This window comes from Chroicocephalus ridibundus, chromosome 14, assembly GCF_963924245.1.
Source record: "Chroicocephalus ridibundus chromosome 14, bChrRid1.1, whole genome shotgun sequence".
Lineage (NCBI taxonomy): Eukaryota > Metazoa > Chordata > Aves > Charadriiformes > Laridae > Chroicocephalus > Chroicocephalus ridibundus.
In genome coordinates this window covers 13,119,226-13,137,732 of record NC_086297.1, presented here as the reverse complement: position 1 = coordinate 13,137,732, position 18,507 = coordinate 13,119,226, and the positions used below count along the sequence as shown (strand labels likewise).

General features: G+C 57.7%; 1 protein-coding gene across 1 annotated transcript; it reads left to right on the top strand.

The window, feature by feature from the left end:
• Window positions 1-3,825: 3,825 nt before the first annotated feature.
• LOC134523471 (tektin-3-like) lies at window positions 3,826-10,339 on the top strand (the record flags this gene model as incomplete). Its single annotated transcript, XM_063352425.1, has 7 exons — window positions 3,826-4,404; window positions 4,963-5,046; window positions 5,699-5,769; window positions 6,051-6,194; window positions 7,033-7,255; window positions 8,475-8,629; window positions 10,138-10,339. Coding segments are annotated over exons 1-7 (1,458 nt in total), but the record flags the coding sequence as incomplete, so codon positions are not given.
• Window positions 10,340-18,507: the final 8,168 nt, after the last annotated feature.

Genomic DNA, 18,507 nt, shown 5'->3' with positions numbered 1-18,507 from the left:
CCACCGTTGCTACTTCCAGTGCTACGGCTTTGTATTTCCACTTATTGTTCTCACGGTGAGACGACGCATGAGTAAACCACACTCCTGTAAGATCGCTGCCTTCTTTCAGAGGAGGTGCTGCTTGGATTGGAGATGGTCTGTTTGGTGGGGATTGGAACAATAGGGCACCATCTCTATCCTTCTGGAGCTTGGATACTTTAACACTGCCTTCAGAGACTGGCATGATTTCATTAATGCCTTCGAAATAAGCATACCACTTTCGAACTGTGGCTTTCGGGGCAGTGCCGGCTGGTGGTGCTGTCCCTTGACGGACCACATCTAGGAGACGAAAAGGGCCCCGAACAACCACGCTTTGTTCTCTCCTTATCTGCTCTGCTCGTTGCAATGCTCGCACCAGGGACAGTAAACCCTTCTCAAGGTCTGAATATCTGCTCTCAGTATCATTGAAGGAGTGAGAGCTAAATTCTAATGGTCTCTCCGGTCCTGCTGGTCCCTTCTGCCACAAGTTACAATGAGAACCATGTTCACTGAACCCCCATTCCACATGGACAGGGTCAGTTGGAGGGATGGGGCCAAGTTGTTGGAATAACCTTAGCTCCTTTATTAGCAATTCCAGCGCATCAGTATGTTGTTCCGTCCACTCCCAGGATCTACCCTTTTTCAGCAAACAATAAAGGGGGCGAGCAATGATGGAAAAGCCAGGGATGTGTTTACGGCAATAACTTAAAGTTCACAGAACTTGCTGTAACTCCTTCGTGCTGGAAGGATTCTCTCCATGTTCTGTTTTTTTCAGGGTATCCTGAGGGACAGAAGCAGCTCCCTTAATCCACCAGACCCCCAGGAATTTAACTTCCTCTGCGCGTCCCTGACACTTTGCATCTGGAATTTCCAATCCTAAATCCGATAATGTTTGTCGGATGTTTTGCATCATGTCTTGTGCACTTTCTTGGCTCTCTCCCCCTATTAGGATGTCATCAATATATTGGTATACCGTACATCCCTGTGAAACAGGAATCGCTGATGGCACTTTAGCTAAAGCATTAGGAGCAATGGTGGGGGAATGCTCGTATCCTTGTGGAAGTCGGTTCAAATATATTGGGCTCCTTTCCACGGGAATGCAAACCGCGCTTTGTCCTGCTCAAGGAGGGGAATCATAAAAAACCTGTCTTTTACATCTAAGGCAGCCATCCAAGGACGAGCAGCTCCTTTTATCATTGTCACAATTTCCGCGATATTCGGAACTGCAGCGGTCAGGGGTGCAGTGTTGGCGATTAACTTTCCGTAATCTACTGTGAAACGCCATTGCCCGGTTGGTTTCTTTACTGGTCACACTGGTGAATTATAAGGCAAGTGAGTGCTCTTAATGATGTTTCTTTTTTCTAAATCTGATGCCACCCCGTCTGCTCCTGCAAGTGCAGCTGCAGGCAGTGGGTACTGTCGGACGTTGGTAATTTTAGAGGGAGGCAAAGGTGTAGAAGTTTCTAACAGGCCCAATTTAACTGTGTCTAATCCTTTTTTGCGTCCTGCAAAACTCCACACAGTTCCATTCCATCCCTCATGTAGTTTCGCAAACAACCTAGTACAGGGAATCACAGATATTGCATTCTTCGCGTGCCAGCTGCGGCTGTATTCTACCTCAGAAGCCTCTGGATTTTATGATTTCCTTACTGTGTGAACAATGCTGTATTTTTGTATTCTTGGCCAATTTAGTAATTATTCCACTTCCCGAAAACCAAATCATGTGACTAAGCCGCTCAACAGTTGCCCAAAAGCTGCACCTGGTTGCCCAGGGGCTGCAAAACCTGCCCATGGAGGGCAGTAGGTTGTCCAGGGCAGGATCTAGGATGCCATGTGAAGGTATTTTCTTGCCCAGGGCTGGCCCCGGCTTGCCCATCCACAGCAATGCGTTGCCCAGCGGCTGCATCGGGTTGCCAGAGCGGCTGCAGGGAGTTGCCCGCATAGAACCCGGTTACTGAGCACCCTGCGCCAGCGGCAACGCTGCCCTGGTTCTGTGACACAGAGGGCACTGGGGATGCTGCAGTGTCTGGCAGTGCTGCCACCCAACCTGACAGCACAGCACTGAGTAGCAGCCCCCCCCGCACACCCCCAAGCCTCTGCAGGGTGAGTATGTCCCTGAACTGGGAGGGAAAAAAACGGGTCATTCTCCTAATCCCCCTCCATATCTCTTCTGTCCTCTAAATGTACCCGGGTGAGGTGGTCGGTGCTCCTGTCGTGTGTCCGTGTTCAGGGGTGGCACAAAGTGTCGCCCTGGGATGGCTTATCCCAAGGGGATGCAGGGGCATTTATTTCAGCTGGAAATGCAGGGAAAAGTAGCCCTGGGCCGTTCCCAAGGGGTTTTCCCTCCCTTTCCTAAACGTGTGTCTGTCAGTGTCTGAAAGGGCAGAGTTTATTTGTGGGGGTGGGAGCCAGGGAAGCTGCCTCCCACCCTCCCAAGGCCGGTTCTCAGGTATAAAGCGGCACGGAGCTAGGGAAAGCGCCGTCATTTATCCCTAGCCGGGAGAAAAGGGCTGAAGGGAGCGGTTTGTGGGAAGCGGCACACACGGTGGTTTCTGTTGGACCTGAGCGCAGACATTTCGTCCTCGGTTCTGCCAAACTGCCTCGGAGGGTCGTGTTTGCGAAAGCTTCTTTTTCTGCTAAATTTGAGGGTGTGAGTTTCCCGCTGCCTGTCCCACAGCCACTCCCATCAGGGATCTTGCTGTAGCACACCCGTGTCCTCATCTTCCCCTGGGGCTCCGAGCCAGGCTGGGAGCAGTGGGGACGGGACGGTGTTAGGGGAAGGACACGTCAGGCTGGCTACAACAGCCGTATTGAGGGACTTATTCCGCCCGTGGGTGACACTTGTAACCTCACAAGAGCTTCGTACCGAGCACCACGTACCCCTCCGGAGTGTTTGTCCTCAGATGAGGTGTGTTTGGTGGCCCCCTGCCTTATCTTGCTGATAACCATCGATTGACAGCCTCAAGCTGGAGAGGACAATATGCAATTCTTGGTAGCAAAATCTTCATGTGTGGCCATTCCTCCTAGGGCTACTGCAAGGCTGGTGTTTCCCAAGCGCTCTGAAAAGACTGTGGGCCATCTCCTTCCCACGCACACTGATCTTACACCAGGTGAGCCATCGACACCTTTCCTCCTTTGCAAGGCAAGAGGCGGCCCCTCTTTTGAGGCTGAAATAGGGGTGTGGGGGGGTCAAATTTGGATATAGTCCTGCAAAGCTCAGCTCCCCTGCAGGCTCCTCACTCCAGCATTTAAGGCAAGGGAAGATAGAGGGGGTGAGGATGGAGTCCCTCACCCACCCACAAATGGCGCTGGGCCGGTAGCAGATGTGTGTCCAAAAGGGACGCAGCTCTCGGGGCTGGGAATGGAACTTTTACAGAGAAAATGACCTCTGGAGTATCAGAAGATCAGCAGCTACGCCAGCCAAAAGAAACAAAGGAACAGTAGAGAAGGAGCAACTCCAGTTTGACTGGATCGACAGATTTAAGGAAAAGGAAGGCACGGTATCTGTCATTCTCCTTACGGCCGTGATTTGTTTTTCTCCGCATTCCAAGACCTGATGCTAGATACTAACAACAAAGTCAAACGCTTTTATATACAAATGTTTGGGATGCTGTCAGGAGGGATTTGTTTTCAAGGGGTTTAGGCCTGTTCAGGCGCTGTGAGGGCGCTCTGTGCGTCGCTGTTTGTGTTTGAAGTTGCGGGTGTTGCTGTAAGAAGTAAGGCAAGTGCAGGAGGTTGCTGAGGTTGTCCTCTCTCTCCTCCTCTGTGCAGGACACGGACGGGACACACGAATAGCAGCGGTGGAGCATGGAGTCTGTCGGCTCTCCCTTACCAGCAAAGTTCGCCCATCCCAGAGCCATACCCACCAGGTTTCTCCCTGCCATCCACACCATGGCGTCAAGCTATAAGAACCGATTTCCTTACCGCCCCTTGCCTCAGAGCTACAGCCTCCCCTGGATGCCCAGCACCTACTACAAAACGGCTGCCAGCAAACCAACTTTGGCTGCCTTTTCCAAGAGTTCCCAGGGGATAACCGCCGGCGAGAAGCTTCCATCTGTTTCCACCAGAACCACCGTCTTCACCCGCTACACCCCTGAAGACTGGTACAAGTCCAATGTGACCAATTACAGGGAGTCGGAGACCTCCCAGAAGAACGCGGAGCGCCTGAGAGCCGATACCTCCCGCATCATTGACCACAAATACCAGCAGACCAAGAAAACGCAATTAGAAAGCACCAAAAACCTGGGAGTGCGCGCCAATGACATCGCGTTTTGGAAATCGGAGCTCTGCCACGAGCTAGATGAGGTGATCGGGGAGACCAACGCGCTCACAGAGGTGAAGACCAGGCTGGAGAGAGCCTTGGCCGAGGCGGAGGCCCCTCTCCGGGTAAGCACCCGTCCCGGCGCGCTGCAAGCTGTAGCCTACTGCTGAAACATCTGCAGCCCTTCAAACGTCTCATTAAGTTTCACTGCAGCTCCAGAACGTCTAGAAAGCTTTTATTAAGAGGCCATTACTTAAGTTAGTAGTAACCAAACCCCCCTTGCCATCTGCTGGATCCCCTATCAGCACAGGCTGAGCACGTCAGAGCTGCGTTTGCTTAACTCAATATTTTTAGACGCGGTACACCCAGAGTCCTGATTTGGGAGACAAAAGCCCGTGTCTTACCACGAGGCTCTGGCGAGGTGGGCGTCAAGGCTGACACGGGTCCCCCGTTTCAGCTGTGGCTGCACCAGGGACACGTCTGCTCCCTCATGATGGTTTAATGCTGATGTTGCAGCTCAGCTGCTCCTTGTCAGCAAAACCAGCTGCCCCGGGCCACTTTTTTCCCCCTCTTGTCATCTCCGTGCCCACCTAGAATTTCGTTTCTCACATTTCTGGAGATGGGGACGGTCCCCATAGAGAGCCCTGCCCCTGCAGCCAGCGGTGATGGCGTGTCCCCAACAGGTCGCTCAGGAGTGCTTACTTCACCGTGAGAAGAGGATGGGCATCGACCTGGTCCATGACAACGTGGAGGAACAGCTCTTAACAGTAAGTTGGGCAACTCAGATCATGCGTTGAAGCTATTTTTACCGGATTTCAAAGTTATGGGATTTGGAGCACTGATCACCTGCCTCCAGCAGCCGGAGCTTCACAAAGGCAATGGGTTTGTGCTGAAGTCAAGTGAGCTGAGAGCAACACACTTCCTCCGGTGGAGCTGAATGTGTCTCAGAAATTCAGCCTGGGCATTTACACCGAAGTCAAGTCCATCTCCTCTTGTCCCGTACGGATGGGATTCCTCCTGGGGAGGAAAACATTTTGGGAGCAAAAAGGGCAGGTGCTGATCTGGGGACGGAGGTGTGTAGTGGTCCAGGGAACCGCTCTGCCTGTCCACACCAGGATGTGTCTCTGTCCGTGCAGTGGGACTAACCACCGCTTGACACTGAGGTCAAGGTGAAAAACTCCTTATTGACCCACCCTGAAAGGGAACGCAAAGGCCATGGCTGCAGCCACAGCACCCTTCTGTCCCCTCCAGGGCGCTGGGCGCAGGCTCAGCTGCGAGTTTTCCTGCCTGTTTGCTTTGGGCAGGAAGACAAGCAGGCAAGTTCTTGCTGTGTGCAGGGTTGGAGAGGTCCAAGGGGAGGAGTGTGACCAGGACGAGTGAGTATGGACGCTGATGGGGTCCTCTTTTGCCTTTGCCCAGGAAGTCGATGTCATCAGGTCGTGCCAGGAGAAGATGCAGCAGGTCCTGGACAAGGCCAAAGCCCAGATCACGTAAGGAGGAGCTCCTTCTCTCATGTCGTAGGGCTGATGTGCATTTGTGGTCACAGCAGAAGCCCAGCAGAACCCCAGCAGATGTGAACCCCCAGAAGAAGCTCGTCTCTCCCCACACCCCGCAGGCGTAAAGCCCATGGAGGCTCCATGGCATGCGGGCGGTGATGCTCGTGGGAGGACAGAGCTGCGCGGGGGGCCGGGAGCTGCTATGGGGAGTGGAACGGGGAGGAAGCCATTCCACCCGTACGTCCCCACCGATGGCTGCTGTTTGCATGTTGAAGGTCCAACCGGGCGGCCCAGCACAACCTGGAGAAGGATCTGGCCAACAAGCAGGTGGCCCACCGGATCGACGACAGGTGCCACCACCTGATGAACACCTCCCACGGCATCAGTTACTACCGAGGGGTGGAGCAGGTCGATGCCACGTGAGTGCACGCTGTCGGTCCCCAGCAGCAAGCTGTCCCCGCGATAGGCGGTGCCTCTCCCTGGCAGGGAGCTGCTTGTCCCCAACCCAGATCCATCCCGCCTGGAGACACCTCCCTCAGAGCGGTCATTTCTCTCCGCTCCCCGGAAAGGGAGCACAACCCTCTGCTGACAGTTGGATGCCAAACATCCAGAGGGTGAAAGCCAGTCCCACCTCATTAAACATTCTACCAGGGGTTGAGAGATCAGCCTGCCAATTAATTCAGCGGAGCACCTCTGCTGAAACAGCTCACTAAGTTAATGCATATTTTCAAAGATGTGTCTTAGTTGTTGCTAGGCGATGTTTATATTTTGCAAGGACTCTTTTCAGCTTGCCATAGAAGTGAGGAGGAGCATAGGCAGAACAAGGGAAAGGCCAACGGAATATTCCGTACCATAGATGCCATGCTCAGGATATAAATGGGGGTTGGTGCGGGGTGGGAATATGCGGTCGGGGCTCGGGAAGGTGCCAGTTCACTGGGTGGTGAGAGTGACTTCTCTCATTATTATTATTATTATTATTATTGGTTTCTGTTATTGTTCTATTAAACTGTCCTTATCTCCACCCACGAGTTTTTCCCTTTCCCTTTCCCCTCCTTTTCTCCCTCTTCTCCCTTCTGGGGGGAAGGGGGAGAACTGCACCAGCGCATGCGTGGTCCTGGCTGCTGGCTGGGGTTAAACTATGACATACAGTCCAATTAAAAGTGTAGATTTAAGCTATAGTGAATCCACGCTGCTCCCTGGCAGGGTCCATGCCTGCCCACATCCAGCTTACCGGGGGCCTCTCCTTTTCCCCGCCAGGATCTCGGTGCCGCAGTCCTGGGCCAAGTTCACCAACGACAACATCCTCCGCTCCCAGAGCCAGCGGGCGGCCTCCGCCAAGCTGCGGGACGACATCGAGAACCTGCTGGCGGTGACGGACAGCCAGATGTGGCGGCAGTTCAACGCCGTGAACGTCGCCTTCACCAACCGCATCGCCGAGACGGCCGATGCCAAGAGAAAGATTCAGACCCACCTGGCCAAGGTAGCCTGAACCCCCCCCTTTTGGTGTGACACTGTCACTTCCCGGTGACACCTCCAAAGCGCGACCCTCCACGCAGACCTGGCCCCAGCAGAGGAACGGTCACCACAAGAACCTGGTTATAGCATCATTTAGAATCATGGAGTCATAGGATGTGTTGGGTGTGAAGGGACCTCTCAAGGCCACCTAGTCCAACCCCCCCTGCAGTCAGCAGGGACATCTTCAAATGGATCAGGTTGCTCAGAGCCTCATGCAGCCTGGCCTTGAATGTCTCCAGGGGTGGGGCCTCCCCCACCTCTCTGGGCAACCTGGGCCAGTGTCTCCCCACCCTCAGTGCAAAGAACTTCTGCCTAATGTCTCATCTAAACCCGCCCTGCTCTAGTTTAAACCATTGCCCCTCGTCCTCTCGCTACATGCCCTTGCAAACAGCCCCTGCCCAGCTTTCTTGGGGACTTTCTTCTTGGAGCAGGATGAGTTGGCAGTGTAATTTCATCCCAAGGGATACTGCCCGTTGCTCATCCCAGCTGACAGCCTGCTAGCACAGGGATTTCCAGCAGAAAATGCCAGCGCTACTTGCATCAGCGCTAGTTACTTCAGAGGCGCTGGCTGCCCTGCAGAAGGGCTTTACTGGGACTCTGCTGGGGTGTCTGCTGTGGGGTTTGCAGCTTTGCTGCTCCTCCAAGGACGTGTTTTCGGTCTCAGCACTCTGTGGTTGCTGCACAGGTATCGGTGTGTTTGCTCCGCCAAGCAGATGAAGTGGAGATCAGCCATGGGCAGCAGGCTCGCACCACTGGCTCTCATGGAAAGCTTCCTGAAAAGTGCTCGGCACAGATTAACCGAGCAGAAACTGGGCTTGCAGCATCGCGGGCTGGTGCCACATCCTTCAGCGAGCATCCACCAAAAACCTGCCCTCTGTTAGTTGCTAGTGATGGACGATCAGTTCCTGCAAGCAGTAATTTTGGGGAGCGGGTAATTCAGTAGATCCATCACTGCTCCAAAACCTCCTCTGATGTGACAGCAAGAGCAAAGAGAGGCTTTTCCCCGCAGAGAAATGGCTGCTGGATCTGTGCCTCCATCTATGGCAGAGTGAGAGCAGTCTGAGCCCGGGGTCTGCTAATTGAACTTGTTTTTTTTCTGCAGATGGATGGCAGAAAAGGGAAATCCCGTTGCCGCTGGAGAATATATTTTTTAAATTTATGCATGTGTTTCTTTCTTACTCCAGACAGTGCAGGAAATATTCCAGACGGAGAGGAATATAGAAGCCATCCAAAAGGCCATTAGGGACCAGGGGCCTCCATTAAAGGTGGCTCAGACCCGGCTGGACGAGCGCACTCGGAGGCCAAACATGGAGCTGTGCCGGGACACTGCCCAGCTGCGGTAAGGCAGGAGCGCGGGGCCGGCGGGGACCTCGAGGGCTCACGGGTGGTAGCACTCGGGAGCATCGCTGGATGACAAAATTAATCATGGGGGGTTGGTTCTTTTCCCTAAAGAGTCCTTCCAGAAGTGCACCGACATAATCAAAAGCAATGAGCGGGTATCCCAGCCTTTGGGTGCTGGGAGAGCTCTGCGCCCACAACGGAGGCTGTACCCCATGGCCGGGGGGGGCCTGATGCCACCCCATGAGGGGCTGGATTTTTCCTACTTGCGTCAACCCCGTCTTCTCTCCTGCCTGCTTCCCGGCGGCTGGATGGGCTCAGGTTTGAAGGACAAGCCCTTTACTCTCCCACAGGCTCATGCTGAGAGCTCTTAGGTCCTTCCTTTGGGGTAACCGCAAGGGTGCAGCTGCTGTGCAAGGTGCTGTGTCCAGTGCTGGGCTCCCCGGTTCCAGAAGGACAGGGAACTGCTGGAGAGGGGACAGCAAAGGGCTACCAAGAGGATGAGGGGACTGGAACACCTCTCTTGTGAAGAAAGGCTGAGGGATTTGGGTCTCTTCAGGCTGGAAAAAAGACGCCTGAGGGGGCACCTTCTCAACGCTTATCAATACTGAAAGGGGGGGTGTCAGGAGGATGGGGCCAGGCTCTTTTCAGTGGTGCCCGGGGACAGGACAAGGGGTAACGGGCACAAACTTGAGCATAGGGAGTTCCACCTAAACACGAGGAGGAACTTCTTTGCTGTGAGGGTGGCAGAGCCCTGGCACAGGCTGCCCCGAGAGGTGGGGGAGTCTCCGTCTCTGGAGACATCCCAAACCCGCCTGGAGGCGTTCCTGTGCCACCTGCTGTGGGTGACCCTGCTCTGGCAGGGGGTTGGACTGGGTGATCTCCAGAGGTCCCTGCCAACCCCCGCCAGCCTGGGATTCTGTGCACCACACGGAGAAGCAGTGAGGGCTGTGCTCACCTCCCCTGGGGACACTGGAAATCCTGTCAAGGACAGAGGGAGCTCTTTGGCATTGCACCCCGAGGGGCTGGGGAGGATCAGGCACCCTGAACTTCACACCTCCTCCTGGCAGCCCGCTGGGTGAGGCTCCCTGGGAAGCCTTTTCAAAGCAATTTAAACCCAGCCCCAGAGCCTGTTCAGCATCTCTCACGCCGTCCTTTGTTCCATCCTCCACTTGTTTCACCTTCGCTTTTAGCCTCTCCCAGCTGTCCTCTTTCGCTGCGGGTGCACCCGTGGGTGTGGGGAGTACCCTTGCCCGGGGAAATCCAGGAGGGGGAGCCAAGAAACCCACAAAACCAAACAGGAACGGGAAACCACAGCTGCTTGTCCCTCTGCTTGGTGGCACCACCTGCTCTGGCAGACGCGGCTGCGCGTTGCCGAAGCCTTCGAGCAGATGTTCACTGAGCGCGGTGAAGGGGGAAAACCCATGCCCCAGGGGCCCATCAGCAGCGCCATGCTAGAAACCACCCGCGTGACGGGACTTCTAATGAGGGCTCCTTGCTGTTTTCCAGCCTTGTCAACGAGGTCCGTGACATCCATGAGACGGTGCAGACTCTTCAGCAGCAGCTGAGAGACAGCCAGGACACCTTGCAAATGCTGGTTCGTGCCAAGGCTGTCCTGCAGCACGACCTGGCCGTCAAAGCCAACTCCCTGTTCATCGATGAGGAGAAGTGCATGGCGATGCGCAAGACCTTTCCCAGCACCGCGCGGCTGCTGGGTCCCATCTAGGCTGGGCTCAGCCCACCCCACGGCATCCGTAGCCAGAGTTATCAGTTTTCTCTATATGTTATAAATAGTACATGATCAAACTTCCGCTTCCTGATAGAAGCCTGGGTAGAAATTAAATTATCACTTTGCATGTCACATGGTCTACCAGGAGTATTTTTTTTTCCCTTTGGTTTTTCTCTTTCCACTGCTCTTTCACGGTGTGCCAGAAAGTAACTGAAAATATCCTGGATGCAACTAAGAGCAAATCCACCCACGGGGATTCATTCCTACCCATTCGGTCTGTGATTTTAGGAGAAAAAGTGTCGTGTCCTCCTCCTTTGGAGTCTGATGTGGAAAAAGCACAGGGTGAAGCCATGTCTCAAATCACCTCCTTGTCCTCCATGGGCCTTAGCGTGGCTTTTAGGAGGATCTGCCCCATGACCTTCCCAGCCACAGAGGTGACGCCGACAGGTCCGTACCCTCCTTTCCACTCTTTTTAAAAATGGGTGCAATGTTTCCCTTTTTCCATGCCCGGGACTTCACCTGATGCCATGACTTTTCAAATACCACCTTCTTCCAGGAACACCCCTTGATTCCTTTGGGGTATTGCACTGGTGTTTCCCTCCTGGCTCCTGTGACCTCAGGAGCCCCCGGCTCATCTCTCCAAGACTTCAAGTGTGAGGCAGCGTCACCAGCGCGTCTCAGAGCAACAGGCCCTCGCTGGCACCCCGTCCCTCCAACCTTGGCATCTCATCCCACAGGGACAGCCCGATATTGTCCCCCTCTCCCTTCAAGCCTTGTTTAAAGCTCTGTCAATGAGCCCCGCTACCTCCTCAGCAAAGACCCTCTTCCCCCTTGGAGGTGGGTGGGGAGACCCTGGCCCAGGTTGCCCAGAGAGGTGGGGGAGGCCCCATCCCTGGAGACATTCAAGGCCAGGCTGGATGAGGCTCTCAGCAACCTGATCCAGTTGAAGATGTCCCTGCTGACTGCAGGGGGGTTGGACTAGATGGCCTTGAGAGGTCCCTTCCTACCCAACACATTCTGTAATTCTGTGTACTTTCTAATCACTTTTTTGGGGAAAATATGTCAAGGGTTCTCAAAAGAGGCAGTTAAAGCACTTTAGTTTCTGCAGAGCCCGTTTTGATGTTGGAAATAACAATGCCAATGATGTAAATTAGCTAGCAGGAGTGTGGAGTGAGGGTCCCTGGGTGTGATGGTGCTGTTACCTGAAATAAAAGCTCTCGAAATCAAAAGTAGTTTAGAGAGGAAATACTGCTTTATTTGCCACCAGCCTGAACAGATCCTCCACAGGGAGGTCCTGCAGGCCCAGGTGCCAGAGCATGGCCAGCAGCAGTCTGCGCAGGGCCACGAAGTCGATGGCCCTGACCTTGGTCGTCCCGATGGCGACATCCAGCAGCTGGGCCAGGCTGAGCTGGGCCATGGCTGCTGCCGTGCCTGAAGCGACAGAGGGACCTGAGCGGGACCTGAGCTCCTGGGGGAGCGGGAGAAAGAGCTGCCCAGGGGGCCCTTTCTGCCTGGGGGAGACTGGGATGGGTGGGAGGGATGGGCAGTCAAATCCTTCCTCCTCCTCCCCTCGTCCTCGTCCTCCTCCCTGTGCGCGTCCTCCTTGTCCTCGTGCTTCTCCTCCTCCTCCTCCTCCTCTGTTGCCTCCTAGCAGCAGAGTGGTCACAGCGGTGGGACGGGTGACAAGGGACAATGCAGCATCCCCCGTTGCTGGGCGATGCCCCGCTCCCGGCCGGTCCTTGGGATGGGGTTATCCACAGGCATGGGAGAGGCCGAGGGTCCCGGCTGCCTTTTCCACCTCCATCCCTGAGGCGCAGCTGGCGCAGGCTGATCTGTGGCCGCAGCCAGCGCAGCCCGAGCCCGGGCAGAGGCAGCTCCCTCGCAGGGCTGTCCTGGTCACTCAGCCCGCTCCGGTGACACGTCCCGCAGGAGACCAGGCCCCGCTGGGAACCACCACCAATATTTTTTTTTTGATGAATCGAAGTGCAAGACAGATTTTAACTTCTCCCTTAGACATCAAAGACTGCTGGTGACAGCACCAACTCCCTTTCATTTCTAGCATCTTGCTCCAAAGCAAAGAGCCACAGAAGCAGGGAAAAAGAAACGCAAATAAACATGAGCTGCCAGACAAGCCTAGGAAGGATTCAAACACTGGGAAAATCTCTGAATCCGAGTGATCTGTCAGACAAGTACGTAGGAAAAGAATCAGCAAGAACTTCTTTTCCCTTACAGCCCTCCAAGCCCGACCATTCCACAGAGAGGGCACTGCCATCTCCCTCCTTCGGTGAGGCACTCCAAGAGAGTTCCCAGAAAAGGAGGCGGGTGGGGAAGCAGGAAAGGGAGCAGAGAGTTGCTCTTCTAAGAGATACGGGAAATCTGTTTTCAGGCACTGGAGCAACAGCCACAGCTGGGCTCCGAGCATCCACTGGGGCCAGGGGTTGCAGGTGTGGGACGCAGTTGGGATCCCCGGTGACTGGTCCAGCTCTTGCAGGTGGCTTGGGGCCCCAGAAGCATCCGTGACCCACCTGATGCCCACCCTCTCCTCTCCCCGGCAGATGGAGGTGCTGCAACCCCCAGCAACACGCCGGCCACACTGCCCAACTTCCCGGGTGCTCTGGACACGTTCTCCAAGCTGTGGACCTCGAAGAGCCTGCAGAGCATGAAGAGCCCCAGCCCCTCCATGGCCTGCTCCCCACGGGCAGCTGCAGCCCCTCTGGACATCCTCGCCCCATGGCCGCCAGCCCACCTGGCCCCCGTGCCCCCCACCTGCCCCCACCCCCCCCACAAAGGCCCTGGCCACCATGGACGGCCAGAGACAAAGCTGGGTTGGTGAGGGGGGAGAATCGGGGGGTCTGGGCCAGTGTGTTGGGAGCGGGGAGTCCCCCAGAAACACACGGAAATCATTGTCTGGGTCTTGTTGTTATATTTAAGTAGAAGCCTCTCCTCTGGCTTCCGAAATTCAGCACGGCTTCTTGCACAGACCCCCCTGAACACCCCCTCACCCCGTCCTCCCTCCCTCTGCACCTCTGCAGGGCAGGGGGGAAGCAGATGTGGGGGCTGTGATTTGTCAACATGATGCCCCCCCCAGCCTGTGAGCACCGTTCCTGGCCCTTCCCTGGGCAAGAGGGGAGCTGGGGGGGTTTAGTTTTCAAATCAACCTTGCTTAAAACAAGAAAAAAAACAACCCACCCAAGACCCCAGTAAAAAACAGTTACAAGGTTTTTTATTAATTAAAGAAGAATTATTAATTTAATTATTTAATTAAGATTGATGAACTTAAAAAAAAAATGAAAAATCCCGTTCATAACACCAGCTGTTCCTGGCTGGCTGCCTGGGTGCTGGGTCCGTCCCGTGGGGCCCCTGCTCAGCAGGCAGCTGCTCGTCCAGCCGGTCCCTGCAGGTGTGGCCGTCCTTCCCCAGCAGATCCCTCACGTTGTGCTGGAAGGAGAGAGCGGGCTGGCTGAGCCCCGGGGCCGAACTCCGCATCTGGGGAAACTGAGGCACGGCTCCCCGAGATGCTCAGCATCTCCTTCCCAGCCTCAGTCGCCCCTTTTGCATCCCCACCATCGTTATTCCTACCTTGCTGGGGAGCAGGAGGGGCTGGAAGGCTGTGGGGGGCTGGAGGCAGTGCATGTGCTGCAGTGGGGTGGTGTCCTTGTGCGAGCCCCCGCAGCTGCGTGGCACGGTGGGGTCCCTGCCCTCGGCCGCTGGCGCCCTGTTGGACGGGGCACAGGGATGCTCAGTGCCCAGTACTGTGGCAGCCCGTGCTCCAGCCTGCTACGGCAGGGAGGGGGCCAGGGGGTGCTCCCCGGTGGTATCTGTCCCTTCCGTCTCCCCTCCCACTGCGGCAGGAGACCCTCCACCCGCCCAGCCATCCTGGATCTGCTCTTTCCCCACAGCTCCCCAAGCCCAAGTTCAGGCTGAGACCCGACAGAACTCATAACATGAGGCTTCAGCACCCTTGAGACAGAGACCTGGGTCAGGTGGGGCAGTGTGGGCAGGCTGTAAAACCCCACAGAGCGGGGGCAAGCACAGCTGCCCCTGCGCAGCACATCTCTGCTCCCCTGCCCTGCCCAAGCCCCCCTGGAAGCCTCCGCCCCCACCCTGCTCGGGGCAGCGTCCTCAAATTCACAGGCTTGTACCCCATGGCACCTCCATCCCCGCTCTTCCCCCTGGGGAGGGCTCCCTGGGTCCCTGCTGCCGGGCAAGGCTGCGACGGGGCTTGGCAGGGTCGCACCCCCTAGGCAGACACCCGCACCCCCGTGCCAGCACCCGTCTCCCCCGTCCCACCCACGGTGCCGGGTCCTACTCGGGGCCAAGCAGCCGCATGCTGGGGGGCCGGTCCCAGGACAGGCTGTGGACATGGCTCAGCAGCTACTTTGTCAGCATGCCCACGGATCGCTGGGAAATTGTTCCCGTGCCAGGGACCACGTGGGCACCAGTCGGGGAGCCAGAGGGACCGGGGCGAGCGTTGTGCCTGCAGCCACCACCGACCCCATCGCACTCACTCCTTAATCCCAGCGGCATCCTCAGCCCCTGGCTGCGGCGCCTTCTCCTGGAGCTGCCCCACGATCCTCTTGCCGTGCTCCTCCAGCTGCTGCCGGAAAGCCCCCAGCTCCAGGCGGTCCAGCTGTGGATGGGTGCACACCCTCAGCCAGCCGCCCCGCGATGGGACATCATTGTCCCCGGGGGGGACAGCTGGGAGGGGAGGGCCCTTGCAGGCAGGCCGCCATAGGCCCCCAAGGCCCGATGGTGCCAGTTTTGTGTGGTGGGGACAAGCCAACCCTCACCTTGGAGGCCGTCTCTTCACTGAACTGTTGCTGGACCTTCTCCTGGCCTATAACCTGGCTCAGCAGCTCCTCAATCGCGTCATTCAGCCGCTTCATGCTTGTGTTAAACTCGGTGAAGTTGACATTGGTGGCCAGGGCTGTCTCTGCTTTCTAGCAAGAGGGAAAGGCAGGAGAGCGGTGGGGAAAGGACGGCGGTACGATGGGCAGGGCCAGGTCGTGTCGGGAGGAGAGGGAGAAGCAGCTACATGGCCCTGCTCGCCCCGTCACCCCCGTGGGCTTGGTCCCAGCAGGCAAAGGGACCTGGGGGGAAAGAGCAGGACCCGGCGAGGGAAATCCTGGAAATCCTCCCTCCCCTCGGCTGGTTCTGTCACCGAGCACCCAAGGGACCAGGGGTGTTTGTCACCCTGCCTGGGACCCCCTTGGCTGGTGCTGTGGCCCCTCAAGGGTGTAGCACAGCAACTCCCAGCACCGGGTCCTCCTTGTCCGCTTTCTCCTTCTCCAGCCTCTCCAGGGCCTGGAACGGAGCCTTCCCATGCAGACAGCACCCCATGATGCCACGGCAGGGTCAGAGCTGCCTCCCAGCCAGCCCAGAACACTGGCCTCCTCGGCTTCTCAAACTCCCCCAGGAAAGGCATTTGGAAGCTGTGCAGGGCTGCGAGCAGGTTGGCAGGGGGACAAACGCCTTGTGGTGCCCAGCCTGGGCTCTGCCTGGAGGATGCTCTGACCCCACGGGGCTTTCAGCCACCTACCTCGGTATCTTTGTGCTCCTGGTGACTGTCAGCCAGGACGTCCCCCACGACGGAGCTGAGTTTCTCACAGTCCCCTTGTACCTGCAGCGTGGTGGCCTGGGTGCTCTTCAGCAGTTCTTCATCCTGCTTCAGGGAGGAAGATGAGGAGGCAGTGCCATGCAAGGGGGCAGTGGCTGCCCCGTGGGGACAGACCCAGGTTACTTGGCTGGTGGCCATGGGCTATCAGTGCCAGCAGGACATTTACACCAGACTGTAATTTCCTTCCATGCTGCTGACTTGTACAAGCCAGTCTGGGGGGCGGTGAGGGGCTCCCCCACGTTACAGCGAAGCACAACCAGCCACGGGGTTCCTAGCAGCCCCCTGCCAAGCCCCCCACACCGGCCTCTCCCTACGTGGCTCCTCCTCGGCAGCTGCTTCACCACCTTGCCCCTGGCTGTGGCCGCAGGGTGGTGGTCTGGGGTCGAGGGGAGCATGGCTGAACCCTTGGGGTGGTGGTCTAGGTTCCCAGGGTTCCCTGGCTGTGTCCTAAGGGTGGTAGTCGGGGGTGCCAGGAACCATGGCTTTGTCCCCAGATCATGGTCTGGGTGCCCAGGGACCGTGGCTCTGTCCCCAGGGTGGTGGTCTGGGGTCGAGGGGACCCTGACTGCACCCTTGCAGTGGTGGTTTGCCTCACCACCTTGCCCACCGCCTGCCAGGACATGAAGGTGTTCACCTTTTCCTGGAGCTTCTCATGGCACTGGAGAAGCTGCCCCACCTTCACTCCGGTGTCCGTGCTGGAGACGTTGCGTGCTGCCTGCGCCTCTGCCTCCTCCTGCCCCATGTGCTGTATCGCCCTCAGCTTGTTTTTCTGCAGGAAGGGGAGAAGGGATGGGCTCTGAGCTGGGATGGATCCAGCCAAGGAGCCCAGATGCCCTGGAGGCTCGATGGCCCCAGCCAGCCCAGGGAGGTGGCTGGGAACGTCGCCAGAACCACCCCCCCGAGGTGGTGGGTGAAGGGAGCGCTACCTCACCTGTGCCTTCAGCTGCTCGTCCGCCTGCATCGCCAGGAGCTTCAGCCTGGCCTCAGTCCTCTGCTGATCCTCTCCCAGCTCCTTTAGTTCCCGCTCTATCTCCTGCAGGCCCAGGTCCTTCATCTCCATCAGCTCCTGCTTCATTTTTTGCAGCATGGACCTGGCCAGGGAGATGGGGGCACAGGGAGGTTTATCCTCCATTGGGCTGCTCAGGGGTGTTCGTCACCCCCCAGACCAGGGTGCTCCAAGCCCCCCTGGGCTCCCCTGCAGCCCCCCGGGGTAGGAAACCCCCTCCCGTCCCCTTACCCCATCTGGGTGCTTCCATGCAATTTCCAGTTGGCTCCATCCACCCTGGGCTTTCCACGCGTATCCTCCAGCTGCCTGGTCTGGGAACGGGGGTGTTGGCGGAGTCAGGGCACGGCCCCCCGTGTCGTCCCAGCACCGGGGTCGTTTGTATGCCCCGGGTTCAGGTGCTCACTTGTCCCCCGGAGGGGCTGCTGTGAGACGTCCCTGCCACAGGCAGCGCAGGAGGTCTGTCTGTCGGGGCAGCCGAGGAGCTGCCGTGGCGCTGCCTGTGCCAGGTCCTGCCTCCCGGCGGGATGCGCAGGGAAGAGAAGGGCTGAGCAAAGCTCCGCAGAGCCCCGGGGCGTGCAGTGGCTGGAGGCACTGGGGGCTGCGGTCCCACTGGGTCCCGCTCCCGCAGCCGGGATGCCCCAGCACTCAGCGCCGACAGAGCTCAGGCTCCTCGGCCTGCTCCTCCTCCTTCTCCCCCCTCTCCCAATATGCTGCCCACCAGGCCATCCATCCCCCAGCACCTCCCAGCCCACCATGCTGCTCACCTCCTCCAGGGCCGGGCAGAGGCTCTGCCTTTCCTTCAGCCTTTGCTGGGGAAGGAAGGGATCAAGGGGTCAGGCCGGACACGGGGCTGGGGGGAATGGACCCACAGGGACATCAGTGCCCAGCACCGCCAAGCCGTGGACCATGGCCCGACACAGGAGGACTGGTCTCCGCGAGGGAGCTGGGGATGCAGCTGCCCCCTGTCCCGGTGCAGGATCCAGGCGGGATTGTGGCCGTAGCCCATCACGCTCCAGCACTGTCTGGTCCCAGGGGCCCGGCAGGCGGCCAGCAGCATCCTGGAGTTTCCTCTGGAGCGGGGCGAGGGGAGGGGCACCAGTCTGGATGTGGGAGCGGGATTTAAAAAGGGAGCATTTGGGCACAGGAGAAAGGGAGAGCGGGCAGGCAGCCTGGGGTGTGTGGCTGGCTTGCCCAGGGCAGAGCCTTATCCCCCTCCTTCCCAGCTCCCACGTTTCTTTTTTTCTGCCTGTTAGTTCAGAAGTGCCCCAGCATCCCTTTGGCTGATGCCCGCAGTTCCCTCTACCCGCAGCCCGACTTGCAGGCAGCGGCGTCCGTTTGTGCCCTCGCCGGGGCAGTGGTGGGGGGCAGAGGGTGGGGGGCTGCAGGAGGGTGGGCTGAGCTCCCCTGCTCCCCCCTTGGGACACCCTTCCCACTTTGGGGTGGCGACAGGGAGAGGGGCAGGGAGGGGGCAAGGGCCCAGCTCCCTCCCGGGGCACCAGCGGCAGCTCACCAAGCCAAGCGCCTCCT